General features: G+C 42.2%; 1 protein-coding gene across 1 annotated transcript in view; it reads right to left on the reverse strand.

Annotated features, from left to right (window-relative positions):
* The window catches only part of DNAH3 (dynein axonemal heavy chain 3), a 167,446-nt gene that overhangs the window by 99,000 nt on the left and 45,794 nt on the right, over positions 1 to 22,652 (reverse strand). Inside the window, 9 exon segments of the mRNA XM_058569907.1 lie at positions 1,576 to 1,686; positions 3,350 to 3,442; positions 4,605 to 4,806; positions 6,943 to 7,079; positions 8,483 to 8,662; positions 9,451 to 9,567; positions 11,492 to 11,606; positions 15,167 to 15,258; positions 19,358 to 19,569. Of these exon segments, the coding sequence (XP_058425890.1) occupies positions 1,576 to 1,686; positions 3,350 to 3,442; positions 4,605 to 4,806; positions 6,943 to 7,079; positions 8,483 to 8,662; positions 9,451 to 9,567; positions 11,492 to 11,606; positions 15,167 to 15,258; positions 19,358 to 19,569 (1,259 nt within the window).

Here is a 22,652-nt window from a genome sequence, read left to right on the forward strand (position 1 = left end):
GTGGGCTAACATCCATGCCCATCTTCCTCCACTTTATATGGGACGCTGCCACAGCATGGCTTGACAAGCGGTGCAGCGGTGCGTGCCTGGGATCCGAACGGGCGAACCCCGGGCCGCCGCAGTGGAGTGCGCACACTTAACCACTTGCGCCGCCAGGCTGGCCCCTAAAAGAGACTTTTTTATCCCCCCCCACTAGACTGTGAATCCATAAGGACAGGGACCATGTCTCTCTCATTCACTTCTAATCCCCTTCTAATCTAATCCTAGCACAGAGCAGATGCCAAACAAACATTTGTTAAATGGACAATGGATGGGCTACTGGATGTGTGGCAATCCTGTACCAACACTTGCTTCCATCAGGATGCTAAGGCACATCATTCAGCATGCATATACTCCAGGGTTTAGGTGTGCGAGGCGAAGCATTCTGCCCTTTTATGGGTAGGAAATCTGGGCACAGAGATGCAGTCACAGAAGTCAGAATTTTTTAGTGTTTCCAAAGTTTGAAATGATATACACGAAAGCAGTCTGCAAGTGTAAATTGCAATACATTTTTAGGAATTATCAACATGAAATCTGTATAAATTTGAAACGTGGTCAAATACTAATGTTCTAATTTTAATATGTAAAGCAAAATATAGTAAATTAAAATATATTCTGGTCCACAGCCAATCATCTATAGGGGGAATAACAGAAGGTCTGATGAGATAATCACAGGAAATTATAGCACGGTAAGAAGGTTGGGAACGGAGTTACCCTTCATTCATTCAATTAATATTTACTGAGCACCTACTATATGCTCGGTACTGCAATCACCCCTGGAGATATAACAGTGAGCAACACAGACATGGCCTCTGCCCTGTGGGGCTTATAGCTTAGGATCTCAGTACTGAATAATTTACCAGCATCTCACTTAACCCTCCCACAGTACTATTTTGTGGTGCTATAATTCCTTGCATTTTATAAACAAGGAGATTGAGACTCAGGTTAAGTAACTTGCCCATAGTCACAGGGCCAACAAATGAAGGTATCAGGATTTGAACCCAAGACCATCCAGGTCTTGAACTCTCAGGCACTGGCGTCAACGGCAGGGGTTAACTGGAAGAACGTGTGTCTAGATCTGAGGACAAGCAGGACTTGAGCACTCTTGGTCTCAAGAGAAAGCTGAAGGAAGAGCTAGAGGTGGGTTTGTGTTGGACTGGAAGTGGTGAGAAGGGGGTAATGGTGGAGGAGGAGAGGAAAACAGAACCAGGTGGTCTCTTGGCCCAGGAAGAAGACATGGGGTCTCTGGTGGTGGAAATTCTGCCGGGTTGACCCCTGGAAGCAAAGGCTGATAAAACTTAGAATCCTGCCTGGGAAGGACTGTGAGAGATCTTATACTATAGAACTCCAGGACAGGCCCAATTCCAAATTGTCCTTCCCACTGTCCCCATGAGAACCCTGGCTTCTGCAATGACATGGGTTGGATGCCACGACTCTTTTTTTTTGTTTAGAAAATATGGTTACTCTAATTACATGTGATTCAAAGCCTACTCCAGTTTGAATCTCCTCTACAAGCTTCATGACAGGCTCGCTTACCGGTAAGGTCCTTTCAACCAGGGCTTGGGACACCTCCTGGGTCCAAAAGATGGAGGAGACACAGATAACCACCTGGCCAGGCCACTGCAAGACCCAGTGATTACGAGGGACCTGAGAAAGTGCAGTGGGGCATGGTGTAGGGTCAGTTCCTGTTGTGTGATTTAAACTGACTTCTTAAAAACATCCTCCACCCTCTCACCCCCTCAACAAAAACAAAACCCTTCCCCACCCTCAGAAGCTACTAGACTTGACATCTCTGGGATTACTGATTTATGTCTTCCTCCTTGAGTTTTATGAAAAAGAAAAAATCACCACGAACAATCTCATCAAATCTTTACTCCCAATCCAGGGATTTTACATAGTTCTAATCAAGATCGTGTTCAGAGAGTATTCATAATTACTCTTTTTGATGGCTACACAATATTGCAGTGCTGGGCCACAATTTCCTTAGCCATATTCTGCCCCCAACTTTTTTTTTAAACTATAGATCTGGCAAATTATGGCCCAAGGGTCAAATCTGGCCATGCCTGTTTTTGTAAATAAAGTTGCATTGCAACACAGCCACACCCAATGTTTACATATCATCTATGGCTGCCTTCGCATAGCAAAGGCAAAAATAAATAATTGTGACAGGTGTGCAGGGCCTGCAGAGCTGAAAACATTTACTATCTGGCCCTTTACAGAAAAAGTTTGCTGACTTGCTATAGATGCAATTGCATGAAATAATTTCATCCAGGTACCCATTTTTCTTTAACTTTTTTTTTTTTTAGGAATTCAGCATATCTTTTTTTTTCTTTAATTTAATTTTTGATTTAAAATATATAATAGGACTAAAGATTGGCCTTTCATTTACAATGCAAATACTACTGAGAGGGAGGGCAGGGTCAGGTAACTGTAGCTGTTGACTTTGGGTGCCTGTGAGTTAGCTGGTGTCTGGTTTGGTGAGGTGACTCCCGGGTGTTGCAACTTATATGTGTGGGTGGCAAAAAAGGTCAACAAAGGAGGCCAAGAGTGCTTGTCTATTTCCACTCGAGGATGCTGTCACGTTCTGCAGGAGTAGAAATAATTTATATTTTACTCATTATAGAAGGACACATGTTTGAAAATCTGAGTTAAATGGCATTGATTCCATTATGTTTTATTGACCTGGTACTTTAGTGGAAGGTGTTAATTGAATGTTCTTTTGTTTGATGGAAAGGGTCCTGGGAATGGGGATGGGGCCTGAAAGGGAGAAGAAAAGGCACATAAAGTAGAGGAGACTAAAGATCTAGTCTGCCAACATTAACCTTGCTGGAAGCTGGCTAAAGAGTGATTTCGACAGGTTCTTTTCCCTTAGGCCTTCTGTCACACCTGTCCCCCCAACACCCAAAGCTTTGAGAGCTTAATGAGTTGTGCCATTCAGGGCATGTATAATGTAAATGAAAAACCCAGGAGGGGAATGCTTAATTGGAAGAGGCTCTAAATAGACCTCCTGCCATCAATTCATCTTACAGGAAGGGCTGGCCCCTAGCAACCAGAGGGTTCTGGCTAACTAGCTATGCCTGTGTCATCTGCTTCTAACTGCAAACATTTCATATTCAGAAACATGTACATGCCCCAGGATTTACAAGGAAAGGAGAGAAAGGCACACAGGGATCAGGTGTTACCCACCCAGGAGAGGGGTGGGTTTTGGTAGAAGACAGAGGGGCAGTTAGAACTGATCCATTTAACCTTCTCCCCAAAGTTCTTATTGCTGTACCAATACCCTGGCATGTGGTCCCCGATTCTCGTTTACCTGGACATATGCTTCAATCCCAAGTCTAATAACTTCCCGCATACTGGCAAGCATCATCTGCTCCACCTGCTGGAGCCACTTTTCCACCATGCCCTGTGGGGTGAGACAGAGAGGCAGCAATAGTTAGCCAAGCCCAGAGGGAGGGACCATGGGCAGAGCCCACCTTTCTCTCAGGACAAGGCTGGAGGAAGGCCAAAGGTTGGATATCCCTTCAAGCCGATATTCTTTAACTATTTGCTTTACATTTAATTACTGTATTCTAGGAAGTGTATGTCTTGTCAAAGGGGCAGTGGGGGGATTTTTAACATGCATTCCTTTCTTGTCATTTTCTGAAACAGACTTCCCAGGAAGCAAATGACACATTTATGTTTCAGTTCATAAAATAAATTACTCATTCAGTTCTAAATCATGCATTATTCCAGGGGTTCCCAAATTTTGCTGTGCATTAGAATCATCTGGAGATCTTTAAAAAAATACAGATGCCTGACTCCCACTCCCAGACATTTTGATTTAATTGGTATGGGATGCAACCTGGGCATTTGGATTTTTTTTTTAAAGCCCTACAGGTAATTTGAATGTGCAGCAAATTACTCAGTTTTAAAATTTCAGGTAACTGTTGCTGTTGGCTTCAGGTGCCCATGAGCTCGCTAGTGTCTGGTTTGGTGATGTGATTCTTGGGTGCTGCAATTTACATGCACGGGTGGCAAAAATGGTCAACAAAGGAGGCCAAGGGTGCTTGTCTATTACTACCACTCAAGGGTGCTGTCATGTTCAGCAGGAGTGCAAGTAATTTACATTTTACTCATCACATAAGGAGACATGTATGAAAATATGAGGTAAATGGCATCAATTCCATGATGTTTTATTGACTTTTAAAACCACCTGCCCCAGTAAGCTGTCCATCTGACCGGATCACTTTTAACGGGCTCTGCTCATGGAGATCTGAGCAGCATCAGCTGTTTGGATCTGATTCCTACTACTGCCTTCACATCAAGTTTGGTGGAAATCCTTCCACAAATTTAGTGTGTCACATGGATTTCAGTATACTCCCCATCTTAGAGATGGGCAAACTGAGACTCAGAAAGACCAACTAACTTTCCAAAGTCACCCAGTCATTAAGTTGTGGAACATAGGTGTTGCACACCCAAGCAGTCTGGAACTAGAGCCCAAATGCTTAACCAATATGCTCTGTTTGCTCTCCCTCTGTTTGGCTCTGTTATGGAGAAAAGAACCAAAAATGGGTTAGAGGAGTTACTTTGGCTTGAGCTGGATAGATGTTCTGTTTGAATGGAACAGTTTCTTTTTCTGAGCTGATCATGCCCACAATCTCCAGACTGTCTGTAAACTCCAGCTTGGCAATTCCTTCAAAGCACTTCTTCAAGTGGGGCTGCACTCGGAGGGGGTCCTTTGTCTCTGACAAGATCTCCAGCAGCTCATCATTTGACAGGAAGAAGAACCTATTTCAAAGCAAAGGAAGATGGCAACTGGAATCTCTTCTGAGAACTTCTTTTTCCAATAAGGTGATACTCCCAACAGGTAGATGACCCCCAAGTGAACACCAGCTATGTTCTAGACTCCTCTCATCTGGGGCATAGAGGCTGGAGACGGTTTTGTCTCAGAGCAAGAGAAAGGATGAAAGCTGGTACATGTGAGTTTAACATGATTGACGGGAGTGGTGGTGGGGTGCTACCTTCTGACAGAAACTCGAATAGAGCCGTGGTTCTCAACCTTGGCCACACTTTAGAATCACCAGTGGAGCTTATAAAAAAAATTCCAATGCCAAAATTCCACTGCCCAGATTCTAATATAATTGATCTGGGGTTGGGTCTGGGGATTGGTACATTTAAATTTTTTGTACTTTTAAATTGATTTGCAGTCAGGGTTGAAAACCACTGGGCAGAAGAAAGAGAGGAGACTTCCTTGTCTTTCCTTATCTCCAGGTATGACAGAAAATGTCATAGGTATGAAATAAGAAGTGCATGTTAATAATGAACCTAGTTACATGCAGAAGCCTTTACTGTTTTAAATCAGAGATAGTAGGATAACTTCATTCTCTTGCTCAGGCCCTCAAAGAAGTAACAACAAACCTTCAGAAAATGTTCAAGGGACAAATTTCTACTGTGACCACTAGGCTGAAAGTTCCATAATGGAGGGACAGTCTGATTATGGTCTTCATACTACATGGTGGATTACAAAAATGGCCACAATATTTGCAGCTCTTCCCCTCAAGCGGTGAAGTCTATGCTCACATGTCCTGAACCTGGCCTGGACTGTGGCTGGCTCTGTGTCCTGCTTTGGCCAACAGACTGTGGCAAACATGAGTCTGCGCAAGTTCCAAGCCTAGACATGAAGAGGCCTTGAAGCTTCCACTCTCACTGCTCTGAGGAACCCTGCGACCACCACCATGTGAATAATCCCAAGCTAGCCTTCTGGAGGATGAAAGACATGTGGCCCAACTATCCAGGCTGCCCCGGCAAACAGGAAGCCAACTACCAGACAAGCGACCGAGGTAATCGACTCCCAGCTGACAGCAGTCACATGAATGAGCCCTAATGAGACCAGAAGAACCAGCCAGCTGAGCTCAGCCCCATTTGCCAACCCACAGAATTGTGAGCTAAATAAACAGTTGCTGTTTTTAGCTTCTATGTTTTGGGGTGATTTGTTATGCAGCAAAGCAAACTAATACATTGTAGCTGTCGTGTTGAGCAGGTAGGAAGAGCTCAGTAACTATTTGTTGGCCCACTGACTGACCAATATCTAATGAGGAGGTCAATTTCTCCCACTCCCAAGTGAATTTCAAACAGGTGACCTCTATGGATTTACATTGCCTCTATCTCCACCACGTGTGATAGTGAATAAGGCTCAAGGGCTGAAGAGTAATAATCAATATATTTGTATAATTTAACATTAAAATCATGACTAAGTACTTTGTATTTTTAAAAAAATTAATTTAAAATATGTAACTATTGGGGCGGGCACGGTGTCGTAGTGGTTAAGTTTGCATACTCTGGTTCGGCAGCCCAGGGTTCACAGGTTTGGATCCTGGGTGTGGACTTACACCACTCGTCAAGTCATGCTACTCATGGTGGCGACCCACATACAAAATGGAGGAAGACTGGCACAGATGTTAGCTCAGGGCCAATCTTCCTCAGCAAAAAAAAAAAAAAAAAAGTGACTGTCAATAACATTTTCAAAGTGTTTGCTGAGAGTTCTTAATTTTATTCTATAAAAATGCATAAAGAAATATTGAGATAGTCGTGTGTGTGTGTGTGTGTGTGTGTGTGTGTGTGTGTGTTTAACTTCGGGAGAAAATGAAGCTCAGGAAGGTTAAATAACTAAGTATCTTATCCAGACTGCCTGGATTTGAATTCTAGCTTTTCCATTTACCACTCCTGTGTTTTTTGGCAAGTTACTGTTTCCTCTTTTGTAAAATAGGGTTAATAACGCTTCTAACCTCATAGGATTATTGTGTGGGTTAAAAAAGTTAAAAACTGTAAAGCACTTAGACCAGTGTTCTGGCATATGGTAATACTGTTTAGTGTTGGCTATTATTATTAATTGGCAACTCCAAACAAAAGGACAATACTCAATACCTGGGGAAAAAAAGTCTCTTCTTCTCCAAGTAATCATTCAGCCCCCTCTGGATATCCTCCAACAGAAGGTTAGCTTCTTGAAGCTTCTCAAGCATCCGTGGCTGGTCTGCTGCCATCAGAACTCTGGTATCTTTCACCTAGGTTCCATCAAAAAAGGAGTGAATAATCATGAAGTTCCCAGATTCTGAGACTGGTCATTGTAATGAGTGTATGACCAGCCCATTAACTAATGAAACCCCTTGCCCAGCTAACTGCCTCCTCATTCCACAAGGGTGAATGCCCGTATAACTTGACCCTGTTCCTCTGGCCATGGTTGACTGGTCCTGGGTTAGGCACCTGAAACCAAGTGAGCCAATTATATTTTAAATCCTTAGATTTGGGAATTCCAATCATGACTTTCTATACTAGTCTGGGCTAGCCCCCTCAATGAGGGGGCTTTGCTGCTGTGTGAGGATTGTCTTCCATTATGTGATCGAGTGGTACAGTAAGCCAGTCTGCAGAGAGAGAGAAGCAGGCATAGAAAGAGCACTCTGTTCCTGAGAGATTTCTGGGTTCTAGCTCCATCCTTTGCGAGGCCTGGCTGTACTTTCTGCCCTTGGATTCCATGAGACACCCATGTGGTCTTTTTGTTTGAGCTACCTTCGAGTGGGTTTCTGTTACTTGCAACCAAAGAATCTTAACTAATAAGAAGTCTGAGGAAGCAGGATATCATGAAAACTGGTTCCACTGGCTGGGCAAAATAAATTCCCACTTATCTCATTCCTGCAAACAACCAGGGCAGATAAATACCCTTGAGACAAATTCTTTGTAAGTGCACCCCAATTTGAGCACATTAGACTTCAAAAAGGAAAAAGATATCACCTCTTAAGAGATGCCCCTGGTTGCCATGTCCATCCAGCAAACTCACTCTTCGAGGCTTGTTTCCAATGCCACCCCCTTTGGAGGCCTTCCTTGACACTCCCAGGCAACTAAGTCACTCTTCTGCATTCTAGAAACTGTTTGCATATACTTCTATTAAGCTTATATTTATCTAAGCCTGTCTCCTCATAAGACAGTGAATTCTGTGAAGGTAGAAATCATATTCTAGACATCTTCCAGTATTTTCTGACTCCTAACACAACGTCTGGGTCATCGTAGGTATTGAATAAACATTTGTTAAATAACTGAGTAATTGAATATGGATAATTATTGGAATTCTAAAAGGATTCTCAATCTACAAATGTTTTATTGCATCATCCTGTAATGTATAGAAAAGTCTTCTACTTCATTAGGAATGACAGCTAAATTCTACAAACTGCTAATAGCTATCTCTAAGGAGGTGGGATTTCAACAGGCCTCCACTTTCTATATTACGTTTCTGTGTTTGGATTTTTAATAACAATAACTTTTAAAATTAGAAAAAATATATTAAAATATGAAATTTGCAAAAATCTAGTTTACTTACAAGTTTCAAGGGACATGGCTACGCTGCACAACGAGGAACATCTGTATGGCATCCTACGTTCCTGATGGCTAGATGTGCTAAGGAGTAAAACCTTACCGCTTGGGACATGAGTGATTTCCAGTAACTATCAACGTTGGCAAATTTCTTGCCCTCTTCTGGCATCTGGGCTATGATGTCCTCTGAACTGAAGATTGGTTCCAGGTACAGCCAGGTGGCTTGGCATTTCAACCAGGCATCCAAAATTTCCTGCACACGAACTAGCTTTTCTTCCCACTTCTGCAAATTTAGCATTTCATATTTGAATCATTAATCTGCCACTCTGCATCACAGGCCCACTGATGGATTCATTCATTTATTCGCTCACTCACTTGTTCAACAAATACTTATTGAGTGCTCCCTGTGTTCTAGTCACTGATCTAGGATATATACGTGGATATAGTAATGAAAGAAAAAAACAAGAGTCCTTGCCCTCATGGAGCTTACATTCTAGGGGAATCATAATAATAATAATAAATAGTTATAATGCTTACTCTGTGACAAGGGATGATCTGAGTGCTGGTATGTATGTGAAACCAATTTAATACAACAGACTTACAAGGGAGATATTATTACAAAACTCAATACATGCAGAAATTGAGACACAACAGTTTAAGTAACTTGTCCAACATTAACTAATAAGGGGCAGAACCAAAATTTGAACCCAGGCAGTCTGGCTGCAGAGTTTGTGCCGTTAGTCTATGCCGCTTCTACAAACAATGAGGAAAGGAGGCCAAATCCCTACTCCGTATAGTTTATATTCTAGATTACTATAGCCCATGAGATACTTTCCAAATGTATTTTTATTTGGTGCATTCAAATCATCTCCTCTTCTGGAAGACTGCTGCAAAGTCTCAGCATGCCATACGCTTACTTGGATGGTTATTGCTTTCAGTCTTGTGTTGCTTTTTTTTCCAATCAGGAGAAAGCGAGTTTCTTCATTAAACGAACTTAAAAATCTTCTCCCTCCTCCAAGAAACCCAGAGCTAATAGGACATCACAAAACACCCAATCTCACTTCCTCTTACCCGGCATTCCGCCTCTATTGGTTTGATGAATGGGGAGCCACACATGGTCTGGGTCTTTATCACGTGATCATCCAGTAGCAGTTGAATGTCATCAACTGCACACAGGATGCTTGTATCCTGCAAATAAAGATGCCCCACACTGTCAAAATCACGAGACACCCGCTTTTCATGCTGATCCCCAAAGGCCTCACAGCTCAGATCTCTACCCCAGTGAGACAAGAATCCAAGTCTGCAAAAGATGGAATTTCTATTTTCATCCTTGAAAGTGTTCTTAAAGACATGTATTTTCCACTTCCTTTGCAGAAATCGAATATAGTGCAAGCCCAGACCTGCAACTAGTGTCTGTTGGGGGAGGAAGAGTTCTCCCCTTTCCCTATGTTCCTACTTCCCTGTCCACTTGCTTTCCTTGCTCTCCCTCACGTAGAATCAGCTACTAATCTGACTGGTTAGGCCCAGACCCATGATTCTGAAACTGTGTGCTGAGGTGACCCAGAGCACTGCAGCAAACTCATAGCAAATAATTGTGGCTATTTAAAAATGAGATACACATGTTTTTTCTTTCAATTTATATGTATTTTTTTCAAACAGTTGTTTAGTTGACAGAGACATAAATATTTATTAAGTTGTTTGAACCTCATTACTTCATAAACAAAGCTATGAGATATTTCTTTTGGTCTAGGGAAGGGAACCAGGAAAAAAGTACTTAGACACAGATGGTGTCATGAACCAAGCAAGTTTGGGACCCTCTGCCTATACATTTACTGGGCCAGATTTTACTAGTAGTTAAGGTTCCTGTGCCTTAAAGGTCAGCCTCTGTGGATGGCACTTTTCCTTTCCGGTCACTGTGGCAAGCAAGCTGATAAGGGTCTGCCCCCTGCAGCAAGTCTGGTCTTTCTCACTGTGTTTTCAATTCCTTCAAGCCTACATCTGGGTGGTTAGACTGGGGTTAGGATATATTCTCTCTTCTACCTTTCACCACTAGCTGTGCACTGTGCACAGCTCTTAATCAAGTGGGACCTTGATTCCCATTTTGCTGTTGATGCCTGTCTATAGCTACTTCAGTCAAAAACTCTGAAGATTGGCCACGTGTAATTGAGCTGCTCCCAGGTCCCCTGGCTTCACTCCTCATCACAGCTCAACAGCCTCTAGCAGGATCTAATCCAATCAGCTGGTGTAACACCAAGCTGCTGGGCACTGCAGTGGCCTGGTCTTCCTGGGAAAGGCTCCAGCTCTGTTCCCTCCCATTGGCTCATGAATAGCTCTTATCCAGTGAAATCAAGGCTTCATGACCATTGAAACTGAAAGGAGAGAGAAGCACATGCAGCTTGGAGGAGGGTGAAGTATGGGATCCTTTAGGGTTTTAGTTCTCAATCTGCACCACACATTAGCAAAATCAGGGATGCCTTAAAAATACAGATGCCCAGGCATTCTGCAGGTGGAGGAGTCAGGAGGAATCAATTGGGATTTTTTTTTGAGAAGTGCTAAACATTATCTACCCCTGATATGCTTCTGAGGGACCTGGGGAGGCCTCTGTGGGAAATGCCAATTCAGGAGGCTTGCTCAGCTCCTTTGCACTGAGAAAGCTTGTTGCTCTGAATCAAAAGGCGTTTCTCATTTGACAGTGTGTCGCTCCAGTGGTGTCTGGGAGGAAGGGTGACTAGCATGGGAAGGCAGACACTAATGCAGAGCATAGTGATTACAGACAACAATACTGTATTAAAAACTTCAAAGCTGCTGAGAGGCTAGATCTTAATTGCGCCCATCACAAAAAAGAAATGATAATTATGTGATAGAGGTGTTAGCTAACACTATGGTGGTAATCATATTGCAACATGTAAATGTATCAAATCAAGACGCTATACACCTTAAACTTACACAGTGTTATACGTCAATTATATCTCAATAAAAATAAATTAAAAAAAAAGATGCTAAGGATCCTTCCTCTGTGAGTTCTGTTGCAATCCTGAATGCATCTCTTCTGTAACCCACTACATGATAAGCTGCTGCTCTCAGGGGTCTGAAAGATTGGACTGAGACTCACAGTGTCCCTGTACTTCACGAAGCTGAACGTTGTGTTAACCCAGTCTAACTTCATTTTCTCCAAGTTTTTCTCCAGAGAATATTCCTTACTGGCGGTTGCACCAATGGGCTCCAGTCTAAAGAGAGAACACAGCAACAGCAACTCAACAGGAGGAGGCAGTGAAAACATGTCAAAGCAAGAATTTCAGCTTAGCCTTAAGAGTAATGCAAAAAGTCCTTAATTTTACTAACATGTTTACAGAGTGAAGACCATGTGAAGACACAGGGAGAAGTCTACTGTCTGCAAGCCAAGGAGAGAGGCCTCAGAAGAAACCAACCCTACCAACACCTTGATCTTAGACTTCAAGCCTCCAGAATTGTGAGACAATAAATACCACCTAGTCTGTGGTATTTGTTATAGCAGCCCTAGCAAAGTAATACAGGGTGGATAATTCTTTGTTGTGGAGGGCTGTCCTGTGCATTGTAGGAGGTGTAGCAGCATCCCTGGTCTCTACTCACTAGATGCCAGTAGCAGACTCCCCCCACCCTCACCCCTTGCCAGTTGCGGCAACCAAAAATGTCTCCAGATGTTGCCAAATGTCCCCTGGGGTGGAAAATCATCCCCAGTTGATAACCACTGTTTTAAGGTCATTAAAACAAGACCTCATCTTTCCATTTTCTTTAACACTTTATTTACTCCAGAACTATTATTCTGATTTCTTATTCAGATCTTAGAACTTCTGTTAATTTATGTGATGGCTTTTGCTCCACTTCCTGTCCCTACTCTTTTTTTAAAAAAAAAACACCTGCTATTTTCCTGATACACTGGTCCACCCATTGACAGCCTCTCTGTTCCATAGAAAGCGGGAGGGAGGGAGAGAAGGGGAAGATAAATTCCTTTCTTCTTGTTTCCACATGGAGATCTGGGTCCTAAACCCAGGTGTGGGCAAAGAATTGGGAAGCAGAGTTCATGGAAGGAGAAGGAGGGGTTATTCTCTCTGCCTCAGCAGAGAGGCAGGAACAGGATATCAGGATATCCTGATATCCTGAGATATCAGGAACATAACACTGTACCAATAGGTAGTGGCTGAAAACTTAGACATCTTTCCCTGCCTCCTCGACTAGGGAAGAGACCATCTGGTCTTTACTTGTTAGTGAGGAAACTGAAGCCCAGAGGAAGCAATGACGTGTCCAAAGCCACACACACAGCTGGCGGTGCCGGAACCAGGTCTAGACACCAGTTCCTCTGACTCCTAATCTGGTTTCTTCCTCCTCCACTACGTGCCTTCTCCTCTCTCTTTGTCAGAAGGAGCAGCAGAATTGTTCACATGTGGTCAGCCAAATAGGGCCAATTAAACAGAGCTGAAAACCCTCATTTAGCCTCATGCAGGGAGGCAGGCGAGGTACAGATAATGCCAAAGAATGACTGATCAAGACATCAGCAGCATAGTCACCATCCTAAATGTGGCCTTCTTGGGAGACAACCAAAATGAGTGTGCATATAGGGAATAATTAATAAGGGCAGGTGCCAACCCAGGTGAGTATAAGACAAGGAGGCTGGCTGTGTGGCCGAGTTAAGTCACTTGACAGGCCTTAGGTCCCCATCTGCCCCTATCAGAGGTTGTTGGTATAATTAAATAAGATAAAATGCTTGCAACGTGCCTTATGACTTATAATTATACAAATAATTGCACAGGGGACGGATTAATCAGCTTGGGAGTCTGTGAAGTATATCAAGAGTTGACCTTACCCAAATGTGCTAGAGGAGCTCATTAACTGTGGGCTGTGATAAAGCTGCCTTCACTGCGGGCTGATATCAGGAACAGGATATCAGGATATCCTGATATCCTGAGATATCAGGAACATAACACTGTACCAATAGGTAGTGGCTGAAAACGTAGACGTCAAATCAGTCCAGGTTATGTGTCTCATCTCATAATTCTCACAATAACTCTATTCACCTAGCCACTCCTATTCTTCTCATTTTACAGATACAGAGACTGAGGCACACAGAGGTAAACAACTTGGCCAAGGCATCACCACTTCTGGACTTGTGATAGTTGAGCACGTTGGCATGGAGAGTGGCAGAGTCACTGTGTGTCTCCTCAGTCTCTGTCTCCTTAGATGGGTTTATTTTTTAGGTGGTAAAGGGTAATGATGGTTAAGGTTCTGAAGTCAGTCAGCCTGGGCTCAGGTCTTAGTTCTTTCAGTTACTAGCTGTGACCTCTGGCTAGTTACTTAATCTCTCTAATCAATTTATTTCCTCATCTGTAAAATGCAAATAATAAAACTAGCTAGAACATCAGGTTGTTGTGATGGATGAGTTGGTTAATGTATATAAAATGCTTGGTGCAGCATAAGTGTTCAACAGTTGGTGTTTCCTGGAAACATTTTACTGGGGGAAAATGAGGCCCTTTAATAAAATAACCTAGACCCCGTAAAAATGCATGCGTCTCTAGGCCTGTTCCTTAAAGAGGGACAAGAAGGGCAGTCTTGGGGGGCATCAGAGCATTCAGGTGGCAGAGAGATTTGGGGGCCTGGAAGCACCTTACATTAGAACTGTTCTGCCACAGTATGGAGAAGGGGTTCTCACACTTCAGCACGCATCAGAGTTGCCCGGAGCACCACTGTCCATTCAAAATATATCATGAGCCAATATGTCATTTTAAAGTTTCTAGTAGTCTTATTTTTAAAAAGTAAAAAGAAATGGATGACATTAATTTTAATAATTTTATTTAATGCAATATATCCAAAATATCATTTCAACATATAACCAAGGTTAAAATTTATTAGATATTTTGCTTTTTTTTTTCTTAATAAGCCTTTGAAATCCAGCCTATATTTTACACTTCCAGCACATCTAACTCAGAATCGCTACATTTCAAGGGCTCAATACCACACATGGCTAGTGGCTCCTGCAGTGGACAGCAATGACCTGGAGGATTTGTTAAAATACAGACAGCAGGGTCCACTCCCAGAATTTAAAGTCAGCAGATTGGGGTGGGGCCTGAGAATGTGTATGTCTAACAAGAACCCAGGTGATGCTGATACAGCTGTCTCCACCACACTCTGAGAACACACAGGTCAAGTTAGACCCTAACCCAGGTGCCTAACAGGGTCTCCTGTCCTGGCAACACAACATCTCTCCATCCCTCACCCTGAAGGAAGTGTGAGAAAAGAAAAAGGGTCCCGAGAATCTCTGGTCCTAAAAATAGAAATTCAAATAATACAAATTCTCATGCACAAACTCCAGGGGTATTTGAAAATGGAGAGAGAAAAAGCGAAGATAACTCTCATTTGACCACATTTCATGGACTTTTAGACCTCAGAGAGCCACTCCTGCTTGTTGTTGATTTGTTTGTTTAAAGAAGAGGAAACTGAGGCCCAGAAAGGTTAAATGGTTTTGCCCAAAGTCACTGAGACCTGGGCTTGAACCTCAGGTGCCAAGAATTTTTTTTTTTTGTAATTTCCCTTTGAAATAAAGTCTGTGACTCAATTTTCGAGTCATAATTCATCATCAGCTCTGCAGCTGGAAATGAAAGCTTCACCAGCAGCTAGTCACCCGAAGTGGAGGTTCCTAAAAACTCAAGTTATCCTGAAACAGGAGACACAGCCTGATATGAAGCCAGTCATATCCTTGTGGGAACTTACAGACACTCTGACCACAAAACTTACTGAAGGAAGGGAGGAGCCTTACTTGTCAATGAATTTGCCGAATCCAAATTCCAGCATATTTGAGAGGCAAGTCGTTTCGGTGGGCTTTATTTCACAGCCAACAATCTCACTGATCTGCAAAGAAAAGAGGAAAACAAGTATGTATCGTCCAAGGTAGCACTAGCCAGGAGACTTTCCGTGATGATGGAAACATTCTATTCTGCGCCGTCCTGTACAGTAGCCACTAGTCACACGCAGCTCTTGAGCCCTGGAAATGTGGCTACTGAGACTGAGGAATTTAATTTTTATTTAATTTTACTTAATTTACATTTATATAGCTGTGTACAGCTAGTGGCTATTGAATTGGACAGTGCAGGTCTAAGGAACTGGGGAGGCAGCCTGGGGCTCACACTCCATTACATCTGGTTTACTGGGGCTCTGTCTACCACCAGCACTTGGTATCGTGCAAACCTGTGAGCACCTTGGGGGCTGGGATTGGATCTGGTTTGTTTTTGTGCTCCCAGGGCCTAGTGCAAAGCCTGGTCCATGACAGAAGCTGCCGTAAGTGTTTGCTGAGTAAAAGGAGGAAGTCATGAGTATATGTGCCAGACAGACCCCCAAATTCTGTGATCTGAGGATGCTGGGAAGCAGGAAGGGCTCCCGTCCAAACATCTTCCTTTCCATCCCAGTGTGCTCACTTGTTGGAAATGTTAGCATCTGTTGTGCCCATTCCTGTGGTGTAAAAACTATCCCAACCTTATCTTTTAAGTGAAAATATCCCTAAGAAAGGTCTTAAAGTCTCTGATGGCTTTTGAACACTTTTCTCAGCGACTGAGAGATCTGGGAAGTATGAGGGTTACACGTACTCAAGACGAGAATGAGGACTGAAGGGGAACGAGACTGTGAAAAACCTCACCTACTGCCCAATTTTGTCTCTGTCCAGCCCCAGGAGGATAAAGAATGTCAGAGCAGGAAGGGACATGAGAGTCACATCAAGTTTTGTCTTATTCAGCCCTGTGCCCCCAGGGTCTGGCATTTAGTAGGCATCCACAAGTATTTATGGAGTGAAAGCATGAGTGAACCAGCTAATTCAAATGGCTTCCAATCTGGGTTCTGAGGACACATGGAGGACCACTAAGGTAATGGAAATAACAAAAGTAATTAACATTTATTGAGGGCTTACTATGTAGTAGGCACTGTTTTAAGAGCTTTATGTACTTATTTCATTCTCCCAACATGATGAGGAACATACTAATGTATTATTATTCCCGTTTTACATATAAGGAAACTGAGACAAAGAAATTAACTACCTCGTCCAAGACCACCCAGCTAATAAATGGCAGAATTGGCACTTAGATCCAATTCTGACTGCAAAGCTCTTATCCACCACACTCTAGTGTCTCTCACAGGTCTTCTATGTACAGATGTGCAGGTTACACACTGCATAACTCTAGAAAGCACAATTCACACTATAGTGCACAAAAATAGCATTCCCTAGAGTTGTGCAGTGCCCAATCTGCACAACTGTTCCTGGTGGTCCTGGCCTCTCATTTATTCTCTAATACCTAAAAGAATGGCTTAGAACAACACACTGACTGTCTCTGGGGTTAAATGACATAACTGTGTAAAGCACTTGGCATAGTACTTGGCCCATAGGAAAGACTCAGAGATTGGTAGTTTATTTTTTGAATTGCTTTTGTTAATTTTAGAGATTAACAAAGCACCTGGTTTTCTAATTCTAAGAGCCTAGAGCTATGCTGTCCAGTATGGAGCTAGCCCCTTGTGGCTATTGAAAACTTGAAATGCTACTAGTTCAAACTGAGATGTGCTGTTAAGTATAAAAGCACACCATATTTCAAAGACTTAGTATGAAAAATGTAATGTGAGAGATCACATTAACATTTTTATATTGAATATCTATTGAAATGATAATATTCTGAATATGTTTGGTTAAATAAAATATATTCATAAAATTTATTTCACCTGTTTGTACTTTTTTAAATGTGGCTACTAGAAACTTTAAAATTACACATAAGGCTCGTATTATATTTCTATTGGGCAGTGCTGTCCTGGGGGCCAGCTTTGGTACACATCAGTGCAGTCTCTTTCTAAGGTCCACGCTATCTTGTTTCATCTTGTCTTAAACCACAGTAGCAACCCCTTTGCTGATATCAGTCAAGTCTGTGCTGCAAACATAAGGACTAGTCTTTCCCGCTTAAGTTCTGGGAAATGGTCAGAAACGGCAGCACAGCCACCCTATGACCGCAGAAGATCCATCTTGTAGCCTTGAGAGCTGCAGGCGGTTTAGCCTTCAGAACCCCCAGCCAGAGCCAGAATCCACGCAAATGGATCTCCTGAGCCAGGCATTAGGACAGAGAATGGCTTTCTGAGGCTTGGAGCTGTCACTGGGGTGGCTTGTGGTGTCTGACCTGCAATGCAGGCAGGAATGGGCTCTGAGTGGGGGCAGCCCTGAGTGCATCTGTGGCCTTTGTCCTTTCCGAGCTCACCTTTGACTGTTCAGGATATCGGGCTTCCACTTTCGGGGCTCAATACTCAGGAGCTACCCTCCTGGGGCTGCAATCCACTCTCACTTATCGTTTACTGCCCCCTACTGTCCACTCCCTTCTTCTGACCTGATATTTCTTGCCCCCTTTCCGCCCATCTAGGCTGAGTCAAACAGACCTAGATTCCAACTCCCTGCCCAACCACTTACTAGCCACATGACAATTTACTTCATCTCACTAAACCTCACTTTTCTTATCTGTGAAATGGAGATAATAATAGTCCCTACTTCAAAGGGTTGTTAGAAGGATGAAATGAGAGAATCCACATAAATTACACAACACAGTACCCAGTACACAGTTAGTACTCAATATGTTTTAGCTATTATTGGTGTTATTTTAATTCCAAGGAACATTTTTTTCCCAATCTGTCCATCTAAGTGGTCTATAAATGAGAATTACAAAGGTCTTGGATGGTTGAGATTTTTCAAGTGCCCATGTGGGAGAACAGCGTCATCATAGAAGCTCCAGACAGGGGATGGCTTTCCGAGCCCCCCCTGGAGTGTGGTTTAAACGCCATTGATGAGGGCACTTTCTATAGTGCCATCTCATGGAGACACCTAGCACTACCAGAGGCCACCTGTCTACCCAACCTCCCTAACCCTACAAATGGGTCACAGTTCTAGTCAGGCTCAGTCCATAGGGAGAGGCACCCTATGATCACCAAGTGAGGGCAGCCATCCCTGTGCAGATTCCTCTGCTAGGTCAGCTCAAGACCAGAAGTCTACTCAGATGACCCCTTCTTTACACCCTTTGCTTAGGTCTTGAGTTTCAAGGCTTTGTGGGAAATCAAAAGCAGTTCCCCTCTACAGAAAATCCTTGAATCTCTCATCTACCAAGATCTTTGTCTTCCTGGGGAGATCAAAATGCTTGTAGCCAATGGGCTTGGGCTCCATTCTCTGGAAGGTAATGGGTGTGCTCTCAGATTGGGTCTTTCCAGAGACAATGTTCTCAATCTTGTGCATGGTTCCAAGAGAGGGAATTCTAGGCCAAGTCAGAGAGGAATCTGCCTCTGGAGAGCCAGTCTCATCTCCACCTCCACACAGAGCAACTCCCTGGTAGAGGATGTTTCAAGGGTGCTGCTAGCCCTTGAATGTGATGATTATTTTAGAAACACAGTAAGGTTGCTTGTAAAAATCCCAATGATTTTTAGGGAGAATATTTATTATTCTCATTTATAGACTCTAAGGGCTGAAAGAAGTGTGCAAAATTATTTCTAAACAAGCCTGTTGAAGGATGAGACTCCAGACCACAGTCAGCCCAAGCAAGAATCATCTGGCATTGCCAATAGCCCCCAGGGGAAGATGTGACTTTTGCTTTTGTGTGTTGTAGGTCAAGGAACAAATCAAGGCCCCTCCCACCGTAATTCAGCATCCTTATCCCCCCGTAGGACCCTGAGCAGCCATTCGCTTAGGGAAGCAGACTGGGAGAGTCTTTGTGGCCACTGGCTGGAACAATACTCAACTACCAGCAATGGGGTCCCCAAAGAAAAGGGTCAACCTTTATCCCACCTGTTCCCTTCCTTCAAAAGGCTATCCCTCCCATTACTAGCCCCTTGGCCTCAAGTAGATTCTCCTTTCAGAAAGGAGAAGCTTGACCCAGTAATGTTTCCTGCCTTCCCAAGGGCTGCCAGGTACGAGATCAGCTGGCAAGGGGTGGGCAGTGACAGAGACCTGCTGCCAGTGCCGGTCTTTCATTCCTGGGTTGCAGGAAACGTTGAGGATAGGGATGTGCTGCTTGAACTTATCAATCTTGACTTTCACATTCTCTGCTAAGCGCCGGGGTGCAGGCACGTCAGCTAAGGTCTTGGTCAATTTATATATCGTCCTCCACATATTCCCTATTTCCTCCGCGATTTCCTCAGCATTCAGTAAAAAGAGGGGTCCTGAAATAGAAAACATGGGGTGAGGGAGGGGTCAGGCCACAAAGTAGATGTTAGCTACACGGACCTGTTAATTCTCTGAACATAGAACTGTGCCTATGGTATGGATATTGGAACAAGCATAGGCTTTGGAGTTGGATCTGATCTGAAAGCTCTACTTAGCCTGAAACCTCGGCATGTTTACAGAACTTTTTTAAGCCTCATAGTATCACCTGCGATGCATGGGTAACAATGGAGACCTTGGAGAGTGACTGTGAACACTAAGTGAGATAAGTAAAGTGGCTCACATAATGCCTGGCATATAACGCAAGTGCAGTTAGGGAATCAATTGTTAGTACTGGTTGTAGATGCTATTCTAGAAGCATTAAAAGGTGCTCCACAAATGCTGTGAAATATTAATCATTGGGGAATGTGGGTGAATGGGGATATGGGAGTTCTCTGTACAGTTCTGGCAACTTGTATGTAAGTTTGAAATTATTTAAAAATAGATTACTTTAAAAACAAAGAATGACACCTAATTTTTTAAAAAAATTCCTCCAAAACATGAATTTCCTTCACCTCCTTTTCTTTTACAGGGATCCTTTAGCATTTGGGTTTCACATTCAGTCAAAATCTTTCCACGCTGCTGCTTCCTTCCCCTGTGATATTTCAAATTTGTATGAACTCTTGTACCATGATGTTGCTAATTTATTCAAAAATACTTCTTTCAGGGCTGCTGAGACTAAATGTAGCTTCATTAATATAGCTTTCTTAATTAATAACATGCTTCATCAACCCAACATTTTCATTCAGTAATCAAAAATGAAAATTTTTTAAAAAGAACAAGAGAAGTGGGGCTGACCCTGTGGCCTGGTGGTTAAGTTTGGTGTGCTCCACATTGGCGGCCTGGGTTCGGTTCCCGGGTGCAGACCTACACCACTAGTAAGCAGCCGTGTTGTACAAAATAGAGGAAGCTTTGCACACATGTTAGCTCAGGGAAAATCTTCCTCAAGAAAAAGAGGAAGGTTGGTGACAAATGTTAGCTCAGGGCGAATCTTCTTCAGCAAAAAAAAAAAAAGAAGAAAAGAAGAAGAAGAAGAAGAAGAAAAGAAATGTGTATCACTTCCATGCAATATATAAAAAGAATAATACACCCATGTCCAAGTGGAGGTTTATCATGGGAATGCAAAGCTGCTTTAATATTTGAAAATCAAACAATATAATATACCATATTAACAGTCTAAAGAAGAAAAATGACATGATAACATCAATTGATGCAGAAAAAGCATTTGACAAAATTCACTATCCATTCATGATAAAAACCTCTAAACAAACTAGGGAATAGAAGGAAGCTTCCTCAGTCTGATAAAGTGCACCTATGAAAAACCTACACTAACATTATACTTTTGTATACATTAAATATGTACAGCTTTTTACATGTCAGTCATACTACAATAAATTGGTTTTAAAAAACAAAACAAAATAAAACAAAAAAAAATAATGACACTTAATGGTAAAAGATGGAATACTTTTTCTCTAAGATAGGAACAAGGCAAGAATTTTCACTCTCATAGCTCAATAACAAAAAGATAGCTGGAAAAATCCCCAAATATTTGGAAATTAAACAACATACTTCTAAATAACACATAGGTCAAAGAAGAAATCTCAAGAGAATAAAAAATATTTTGAGTTACATGAAAATGAAAGTATAACTTATCAAATGTTGTAGTATGTAGTAAAAGAAGTGTTTAGAGGAAAATTTACAGCATTGAATATATATATTAGAAAAGAATGAAGAACTAAAATCAATAGTCTATGCTTCCATGTTAGGCAACTAGTAAAAGAAGAGGAAATTACCTCCAAAGTAAGCAGAAGAAAAGAAATAATAAAACCAAAAGCTGATTCTTTGAAAAGATCAATAAAATGGATAAACCTTTAGCCAGGCTAACCAAGAAAAAAGAAAAGACACAAATTACTGATACCAGAAATGAAAGAAGGGACATTACTGCACATCTCATGAATATTAAAAAGACACTAAAGGAATACTATGAAAAACTCTGTGACCACAAATTTGATAACCTAGATGAAATGGACCAATTCCTTGAAAGATACAATTTGTCAAAAGTCACACCAGAAGAAATAGACAATGTGAACAGGCCTATATCTATTTAAGAAATTGAATCAATAATTAATAACTTTTTAAAACAGAAAGCACAAAGGCCCAGATGTATTCACTGGTGAATTCTACCAAACATTTAAGGAAGCATGATACCAATTCTCTACAATCTCTTCGCGAAGATAGAAGCAGAGGGAATACTTCCTAACGTCTTCTATGAGGCCAGAACTACCCTATACGAAAACCAGACAAAGACATTACTAGAAAAAGAAATTAAAGACCAATATCTCTCGTGAACATAAATGCAAAACTACTCAACAAAATATTAGCAAATTGAATCCAATAATATACAAAAAGGACTTATATACCACAATCAGTTGGGATTTATTCCAGGTATGTGAAGCTGTTTCAACATCTGAAAATCAATTAATGTAATCCACCACTTCGATAGGCTAATAAAGAAAAATCACATGATCATATCAATAGATTCACAAAAAGCATCTGACAAAATTCAACGTCAATTAATGATAAAATCTCTCAGTAGGGGCCAGCCCGGTGGCATAGTGGTTAAGTTTGTGTGCCCTGCTTTGGCAGCCCAGGGTTCGCAGGTTCAGATCCTGGGTGCGGACCGAGGCATCGCTTGTCAAGCCATGCTGTGGCAGTATCCCATATAAAGTAGAGGAAGAGGGGCACGGATGTTAGCCCAGGGCCAATCTTCCTCAGCAAAAAGAGGAGGATTGGCATTGGATGTTAGCTCAGGGCTAATCTCCCTCACACACACACACACACACACACACACACACACACAAACTCTCAGCAAACAAGGAATAGAGGAGAACTTCCTCAACTTGATAAAGAACATCTACAAAAACATATAGTTAACATCACACTTAACGATAAGAAACTAGAATCTTTTCTGCTAAGATCAGGAACAAAGCAAGAATGTCCCCTCTCACCACTCCTTTTTGACATCATTCTGTGGAAGTCCTAG

The sequence above is a fragment of the Diceros bicornis genome, chromosome 26, assembly GCF_020826845.1.
Source record: "Diceros bicornis minor isolate mBicDic1 chromosome 26, mDicBic1.mat.cur, whole genome shotgun sequence".
In the NCBI taxonomy this organism is placed as follows: domain Eukaryota; kingdom Metazoa; phylum Chordata; class Mammalia; order Perissodactyla; family Rhinocerotidae; genus Diceros; species Diceros bicornis.